This window comes from Coniophora puteana, assembly GCF_000271625.1.
Source record: "Coniophora puteana RWD-64-598 SS2 unplaced genomic scaffold CONPUscaffold_3, whole genome shotgun sequence".
In the NCBI taxonomy this organism is placed as follows: Eukaryota; Fungi; Basidiomycota; class Agaricomycetes; order Boletales; family Coniophoraceae; genus Coniophora; species Coniophora puteana.
In genome coordinates, this window is record NW_006913055.1 from 353177 (window position 1) to 361899 (window position 8723).

The 8723-nt window shown below is 53.8% G+C and overlaps 3 protein-coding genes across 3 annotated transcripts; all 3 read right to left on the reverse strand.

Annotated features, from left to right (window-relative positions):
- Positions 1 to 1710: 1710 nt before the first annotated feature.
- CONPUDRAFT_70641 (uncharacterized protein) lies at positions 1711 to 4980 on the reverse strand (the record flags this gene model as incomplete). The annotated part of the gene is made up of 8 exons (XM_007767185.1): positions 1711 to 2303; positions 2361 to 2435; positions 2481 to 2682; positions 2731 to 2936; positions 2988 to 3295; positions 3392 to 3422; positions 3623 to 4598; positions 4651 to 4980. The coding sequence occupies 8 exons, from the start codon at positions 4978 to 4980 to the stop codon at positions 1711 to 1713; spliced, it is 2721 nt and encodes a 906-aa protein (XP_007765375.1).
- A 432-nt stretch (positions 4981 to 5412) lies between these two features.
- CONPUDRAFT_50705 (uncharacterized protein) lies at positions 5413 to 6282 on the reverse strand (the record flags this gene model as incomplete). The annotated part of the gene is made up of 2 exons (XM_007767124.1): positions 5413 to 6071; positions 6126 to 6282. The coding sequence occupies 2 exons, from the start codon at positions 6280 to 6282 to the stop codon at positions 5413 to 5415; spliced, it is 816 nt and encodes a 271-aa protein (XP_007765314.1).
- Positions 6283 to 6774: 492 nt separating this feature from the next.
- Positions 6775 to 7274, reverse strand: CONPUDRAFT_30032 (uncharacterized protein; the record flags this gene model as incomplete). The annotated part of the gene is made up of 2 exons (XM_007767037.1): positions 6775 to 7126; positions 7174 to 7274. Coding segments are annotated over 2 exons (453 nt in total), but the record flags the coding sequence as incomplete, so codon positions are not given.
- Between the last annotated feature and the right edge of the window lie 1449 nt (positions 7275 to 8723).

Sequence of the window (8723 nt, forward strand, 5' to 3'; positions counted from 1 at the left end):
TTAGTCATATGTCCACGTCATCCCCTCGAATAAGGTTCACCCCTGTAACCATCTATCCCGTCCCATTCCCGCCATTTCCCGGCTATGTCCGCGCCTTCCCCCTTTCCCCCGACACATCCCCACATCATGCCGGCGCCGTCGGCGTCGTCCCCAGCGACGTCAACGAGATCTCGCGCGTTTCCCCCCCTATTTCCTTCGTTCTTTCACTAAAGGTACCTTATTATATACTGATATAATGATTATTGAAGTAATATAAGCGTTTGGACTAGTATTAGTGTTAGAATAGTGTTCTGTACCACTGAGCTGGATTTGTCATCAGGCACATAACCTGTTTTGGACTCCCCGCCGGCAGCAACTCCCTTTCGCGATTAGCTCTATTAATAGATAGCTTTAACCTCTAAGTCCCGTCTTTGAGTGGCCACGTGGCTACGTCCGGGATAAGCTCTATAGCCGATAACCCTCCGTCCCGTCCCGTCTCGTCCTGTCCCACACTGTATCCGAGCCCTCCATAACTGTACCCGAGCCCTCCCCTATCCCGTACTTTCCTCTCGTCGGTGTTGTTCCCGACGACGGCGGCAACGTCTTGCTCTACCTCTCACTATATGCACGCTCCAAGCTTACACTGATAGCTAGTACACTGAAGTATTGTACATGATTGGACTTAGTATAAGTCCTGCATTGCCTGTGCAAATTTGTCATCAGGCACATTGCCCATTTTGGGTTCCCCGTCGCCCAATGGCTCCCTCAGAATATTAATAGAATGGTTCTTTCATACTTCGCCCGCAATACTGCCGAAATAGACACTTGGCCGATATCGGCAGAAGCACCTGACACGTATCAGTTGCTTCTTCCCCTTAACGCCGGACACGTGTCAGCGGCTTCTTCCCCTTAGCGCCGGAGTCCGTGTCCGCACCGTGAGACTCCAACACCTGCACAGCACTCTGCTCGCTCTCTTGGAGGGCCTATGCGTTCATCTATATCTCTGGAACCAGAGTAGTACAGGTGAATAGTTAGAATATGTACGGAGGCGTTCTATCGTTCTGATTGGCTGTGCAGCCCGCAGTCCCTTTGTGCAGTTGTGAATAGCCAATGACACGTGTTTCGGGCCGATCACCTTAGTTCTGATTGGCCATTTTAACTCCAATATCAATTGCTGCGGAAAGGAAGCCGAAGTTCCCGACACGTCACAGAAGTCCAAGTCCGTCACACTTGTTCACTGCGCCAGCTCCCCAGTGCTGAGCTTTCTCGGCGTCGCCAGCATCGACGAACACAAAATGTCCCCCCGCGCAGAAGTGTCTGACTCACTAGGACGGATCAGTTCACTGAGATGCTGCGAGTCATCAGATCAATGGGGAGTCATCGCCGGCTTTCAATGAGTCACCAGGCACGGTTTTGATCGGACCCACTGCTTTCCGTGACGAATATAGGCCGCTTTTGCCTTGATGGCTAATAATATCATCCGTGTGAATGAATTTAGCCAGATATGGACGGGTCTCGATCAATTGTTCCTGAATGAGTCTGTCATTGGTGGTAAAGATTCCAACATGCGCGCAAACGATCATGTGACATAGCCCATAGTCTCCGAATTTTCTAAGTCCAATCAACTACTATCAGGCGTCAACATTTAGTAGCATTATTGAAGCAAAGCGAGCTTGATTAGTAGTATAATATGTGCTGATACAATGAATGAGTAATACGAGTAATATAGAGCTAGCTACGGGCGACGTTATCCTTTTTCTTTCTCTTCGAAATCCTTGGACGTTTGGCCGGGGTGGCTGACTCGGCTTGTGCAGCGGCAGGCCGCTTCAGGGATGTGGAGGGTGCAGCCGATGAACGAGCGGCGTCGGAGGCAGACGGCGCTGTCTCAGGGGCTGACCCAGGAGCCGTGTGCACCGGCGAGTCCGTCTGAGCGTCAGAGGAGGTGTCATCGGGCTGCGCGGCCTCGGCCTCGGAAGACGCATCCGGCTGTGCAAGAGGCGGGGACGTTGAAGGGGGCGCGAGGGAGTTGGTCGGTGTCCATGGCGATGTGGGATCAAAGTCGCAGTTGGGGGTAAGTGAGACACCCGCCAAGATCTTCTGGCGCCGTTCCTCGACCTCCGTGTCGTCGATCTCAACGAAGTGGCATCGCCCCTGCTCCACAGCGTCAGCAAGCCTCTCAAGGGCAGCTTTCCCTCCTCGAAGTACACCCGGGTTCCTCCAATCCTCGTGCTCCCACCCGACGAGCTTGACATTATAGCGACGAACGACGTTCTCCTCGTAGCGGCTGTACGACATGCCTGCCGAAGCATCATGTGTGACCAGGACTGATATAGAAGTGTTAGTTAGAATATACTATATCATATGATCGAATAGGCACTTACTGAGGGCGGAAGTGATACTTGAGCGAATGTTGGCCGTGCACATCTTCACCTGTGCCCTGTAGCCCTCCTTGGAGTCTGTATAGTGTCAGTAGGGCCTTATCGAGCTAGAGACATACATACAGTTGCTCTTCTTCGTCGCGTTGACCATAACGCCTTCGAGTTTTCCTCCAAGCTCCATGGGGTCCTTCCGGAAGTTGACCGTGATGAACTTGTCGACAGCTTCGTCCGTGGTAAAAACCTTCGGCTGCATGGTGAAGTCGAGTGATCCACGGACGAGAATGACGAGGGCGTGCGTGTTGAGGCGGTGCTTGAGCCCAGTAAGCTGAATAATACAGTTAGTTGGATATCAATTTGAACGGCGCACACATACCTCATCAACGATGGCGGAGAAACTGGCGTTGGCCTCGGCAGCACGAGCGCGAGGGGTGATATAGCTCGTCTTGCCCTTCTGCGCGGCCCTCTTGATGCGAGCGAACTCGTCTCTGACGAGTTCGCGCTGTTCAGTGGTCAGGCCCCCATAGTCGTGCGCCTGTCGAATAACCTGTGCGAGGTCGGACTTGTCGGATGAGATTAGCGCTGAACAGTGGATGAGAAGAGCGACAAGTTAGAGTAGTTTAGAGAACGCACCGATATTCTCCTCCCTCGCACGAAAAAATGTGAACGCCGACCACGCGCTGGTCTTCCTAGTTCTCCGACGCCGAAGTGTTGATCCCATATAGAAACGTTCGAGGAAGAAGCGTCGCGAACGCCTGTGTTTGATAGCAAGGTCGGTCGCTGTGTTGTCGAGGTATTCTAGGACGTTGCAAACGTCGTGGTCGAGAGAGAGTCGCTTGGTAGCACGAGTCGCATTGACAAGAGCTTGCTGAGAGGGCGTGAGGCAGTTGCGGCGGCTTTTGCGGGGAAGGCCGAGCAAGCGGCGCACGTGAGTGGTTTGGCTGACCATGAGCGCGGAGTCCCAGCGCACTCAGCGGGAAGGGCTTTAGAGACAACTCAGGTAGGGGGAGCGAACGAATGCTTGCTGGGGCACTGACCTCAAGTTTTTAAAGCCTTTACAAGGTGCACCTGCGGAATACTCGGAACGGATTTGATTCAGGGCTCATACTATCACGAAATTACCATGGAAAAAAACATAGGCGACTGTATCTAACGTCACTAGGGTCGATGAGGCAGCCGAGATTTCGCCCGGCAGTCAAGCAGCATTGCCTGCACAAGCCGTTTCACCGTGCTGATATCCCAAGTAGGATAAGTCAGCGTCAATTCACCTTCCCATTTATATGGGAGAAAATTGGCGAGACAACGCCAGCACTCTGGGTGAACGGTGTCGGAAAGTCCATGCCGCGTAACCATAGCCTCCGTGTGCTCGCCGAAGGATATCAGAGCAGAGCGGTCCACGATGTTGAGAGAGCCCATGAGCTCATCAAGAGTCGAAGGAGTCGGAGTCGGAGGAATCATCGCGAACTGGCCATGGCTAGGCCCCGCCTGTCCGGGAGAAGCGTTGGCAGGAGCGTGAGCGGGGGCGACATGGCTAGGTATATCCGATCGGGAGATATGGGGCAACGGACTCGAAGGAGCCGATGAAATCGTTCTTCCAGCCGGGGAGGAACACCGCAAGGGATGGGCGCTCGTAGTGGCCTCCTCGAACTCCGGTGCAGCCCTTTGAACGCCTTTGCCCTTGTCCAAGGATGGGCGAGACACCTCTTCAAGGTCGATCCGGATGAATTCGGGGGAAGGGGGTGCTCCATAGGACGACAGCATATCATTGAGACCCAGAGGAAGAGGAGTGAGCTTCCACCTCAAGAACTCCGTCTGGCCAGGAGTTGGTGTGGGGATGTGAGTGACGGGGGGACAGTCGGGATCTGCGAGGGCCTCAGCAAGGCTACCAGGGACGCGTCCTTGAAAGATAAGTTCGGTCGCGTGAGGGGAGGCTGGAGAAGGGACAAGGGGAAGGTTTGTAGGGATTGGATGAGGCTCCTTCGAGCCCGACGCCATAGAGCCCCAACCCTTGGCGTGCCGCGCCTCGTTGAAGTCGGTGACGTTAGGATAGGCGAAGTGTTCAACGAAGAGCTGCACGAGCTCTGCGACGTGAACGTGCGAGTACGGGTGCCGATGGAGGAAGCGGGGATTCATGTATGCGTGTGCTCGAAGGTTATGAACGTCGGTCGACGCAGTGGGATCGTGCGCGCCGGGGTGATGCAAGAAGACCGAGATGCCTCCAGTGAGACGATCAAGTAACGTAATCTACGAAGACTTAATACGACGTAGAGAAAAGGGATGAACACGATAAACGTACCAGATCGTGTATGGAGGAATGAATGCTTTCGATGAAGTCCAACCGGCCCCTCCAATTCTTGATCTTCTCGCCCTTTGAAGATGGCTTGGGTACGGTCTTGCCAGTGCGATAGTGGTCGACAGTGTGAGGATGGAAGTCGGTGATGTTGTCGAGATGGGTGCCATCTTCATGAATGCCGAAGGCAGCTACCATGATCAGCGCGGCATTCCAACGCTGCTGAATATCCTGTACGCCGCGAAACAGATTAGGGGTTGGACAGAGGTCGACCAGCTTGTTGAGACCAGCCACTGTAGGTGGCTGGTACAGCGACGATTCAGCCCAGGGGGGCATCGGGTGAGGAAGAGTCGATGACGCGGGCGGTCACTGCAGCGTAGATGATATAAGGCATGCTTCCTTGAGGCCAACACGTGTGTGATGCATCAGTCGGACGCGTACCATAAGTCGACAGATTCTTCGACACATCATTCTGATGCGCACTTCCACATACTGAACTCAATCTACGTGTGTGCAACGTGCGTGTTTCATTTTAGCTGAATTTTCTCAGCGGTGAGATCAATGCGTGTACGCTGCACGGAGTCTGGTTTATACTACTGGTCACAAGTATGTAGCACTTATGATATAATGCTAGACGACACCGGTCGCTTTTTCGAACCTCAGACAGAATTCTATGAATGTAAGATGCTTAGAATCACACTGTTGATTACGAAAATTGGTCTGAATGATTGAGATGTAGCTAAGAAATCATACACGGTACTAATCATACTAATCATCAACATGCATCTGTTCAAAAAATCTGCCGAGCTGTCCGCGTTCATCGCCATCCATCTCCGTGTCACCATCGCCATGTAAAGTGCTCAGACCGGCCGAAGACATAGCCTCACCGTCAGGAAAGCAGTCCATATCCCGATTACCCTCACGCCCTATTCGTACGCCGGGTCCTCGAGGACCGCTATACCCAGGAAGTGATTGGGTTTGGTGAATTCGCGCCAGGAGAGTGATGTTCACTCTCCGAAGGATGGTCCACCGTTTCGAGAGCTCGATAGCGAGCGGGGGATCAGTGGTCCTGAGGCGTTCGACAGCGCGGGGATAGTCGACCTCGTCGTCGCGAATCTTCGTGAGTAGCCGGCCGATCTCTACATTGCAACGCGCAATCTCCTCCTTCGCGCGCTCATAATCAAAGTAGAGCAGTGCGGCCTGCCGCACTGCTGGCTTGGCCCATCGCTTCGCGTGTACCTGGGAATCAGTCTGGCGTAAGAAGTCGAACTCGCTGAGAAACGAGTACTCCGCGATTTTCTCCCACTCCAGGGGGGCGACAGGGGGGTCTAACTCGGCTCCGTGCCGGTTGTATCGCTCAATGGCGTGACGGATCGCCGATGCGCGCGTGTTCAAAGCCTTCGAAATTTGTGTACGCAACTTGTAACCTGTGAACACCGTAAGAACTTCAACTCAGTGACATCCCTGTAAGAAATACGCACCTAGATCACCAGCCTTCAATCGCGTCATCTCTAGTAGCCGCATGGAAACAAGGCGCTCGACATCGTCGGCGGCCTTTGTGAATAAACGATGTGAAATCCGTGACTGGATGCGAGCGCGCTGGGGGTGCGTGGTTTCCCAACGCCTCTCCAAGCCCATAGCGCGCTCGATCTCCGCAACGTGGTCGGTCTTGAGCTCGAGCTTCTGATAGGCGACGGTGAAGTTGCGGCGAACATTGGCGATATCCTTCTTCTGGAAACCCTCGCTGATAATGAGGTAATCGAGCCGCTGATGAGCGGCAAGTGCGGCCTTATACGTTTCCCTGCCAAGAATGATGTGAGTGCGAAAGTGGGATTAATGAGGACTTACTCTGCTTCCTCAAGGTCATTCAAAGCGACCACGTAATCCATCTCCGCGGTTTCCTCCACCCGGTCCCCGTGCATCCGGGCCAGGTATTCGCGCTCGTCCAAAAGGTCGGTCTGAAAGTCAGCCGGTGTCATATTGACGTCGAATGCGGCAATCCGGCTGTTGTATGTTGCGATGATGGAAAGTGCTTCGACGTAATTGTTATGAATGAACTTCGCTGGAGAGGGGCTTAGTACAAGCGCAGCAGTTAGAATATCACGTACCGAGACTGCCGTACCGGTCCTTGTCGGCAGAAATGAAGTACTGGTCGATCGATTGATGGCGGTGAAATTCGGACGCAAAGCGGGTTTCTCCCGCGACCGCGTTAGACCCTGAAAATGTGCGCTCACACGTTTCGAAGTCGTTCTTACCGGTACCTGGAGTATACTTAGAGAAGTGCGTGAGCTGACAATACCTATTATGTGCGTGACCGTGAAAGGCTGGAACGACACCGGAAAACTTAGACTCGAGAGCTTGAGAGCGGAGGGAGCTGCGAAGGAGGATAGTCCAGAAACGGCACTTGATGTCATAGCCGATGCAGACATCAGAGCCGAAGACGTCCATCAGCCTTTTGCACGTTGCAAGGGGGTACTTCATTCTATGAGAAAATGAGCGCGGAGATCGGAAACATGATGACCTACTTACAGCTCCCCGCTTCTGACCATGTCACAGATGGTAAGAAGAAGCCCGTGGCGGCAGACGGTGACGAAGATGCCAGATTTCCGAAATACCGCGAACATCTTCTTTCGAAACTCGGGAGAGGCGTTCTTCCAGCGTTCGACGCAGATTTCCGTGGGGTCGGTGGTGTCGTCAGTGGTAAGGTCCGAGAACTCGGTGTCAGGGTCGACGCTAGACGGAGGGGATGCGTGGGACGTGGAGGTTGATTGCGAGGAATTGACCTCATTGGCAAAAAGGTCGACATATTCCTCCGAGAGCCAGATATCCGAGCGGCCGCAGCGCGGATCATAACGCTCGGTGCCAGAGCGTAGCGACGGCTCCACGAGCTTGAGTGAATTGTTACCGTCCATGGAGCAAAGGAGACTGAAACGAAGAGGGGGCTCATCTTTAAGCCGGTACTGGCAGGCTGGGCACGAATTCAGCATGCGCCAATTGGGGGTGTCTTGATGTAGGGCTGATGCGATGCGGCAATCCACGCGACGGATGATTTCGAGGTAGACGTCGAACGCAGCACGGAACTGCTGGCTGAGGTATGGCCGATATGGGACCTATGCAAGGTAAGCAAGATAAATAATAGTGATAGAGGGCACTTACTCTGTGGATATGGCAAAGCATCTTCGCCTGAGCTTGTACGCTCAGGCGAGGACAGACCCGGTGGAGCTCGTGGTATGCTTGGAGCGTTCGGAGTGTGATCGCGACCGTAGGACTGGTAGGAGAACAGCCGACGCAGCCGTGTCGAACAAGGCTGACATTCGGAAAAGAGGAGATGTGTCGAATATAATAAGTGTCGTGATCTGAAAGAAGTATTATTTCCTCTGAAGAAAAAGAAAGAGATAAAATACGCACCAAAGATGTCAACGACTTCAATATTGAAGACGCCGCCAAAAGCGGTGTCACAAGTGGCTTCGGCGGAGCCCGCATGACCGGAGTCGCTCGGGGCCGAGCCGCTCAAGCAGGGATCATGCGCCTGGGTTTTGCTGGATGGGTCCTCGTCCGTGGCGTCCTTGCTGGAAGAGGTCTCGCTGGTATCGGAAGGGGACTCGTCGGAGGGGGGAGGAGATTCGTCAGAGGAGGGAGGGGCTTCCTCGGATGAGGAGGGCTTCAGGGGGGATTCCTGGTACTTGAGGTAGGCGGACGCGAGCTCGTCGTACTGCGGCGTCCATGCTTCAGCGGCTTCGTACACGCGATTACTACGATCACGATGGTCCACGCGTTTTGGGCTACGAATATACAAGTTTAGTCCGGTGAAATAAAACACAAAAATAAGGACGTACCGTTCCTCGGCGAGCAGCTCCCGGATCTCCTCATACACCTCGAACTCGCCTCCCTCATGGCTTGTTGTGAGTCCTTCGTCTCCAGGGGCGGGCAGTGCTTCCTCAAACGTGTGATCTTGGGTGTCAGAATGGTCGCCGTCCTGGAGAGGAGGAGGAGGGAGAAACTGTTCTCTCTCCTCATACGTAAGAGCTGCAAAGACTGATTAGCAGAGTCCTTTGCTGGCGAAAAGGACAACGTACTCG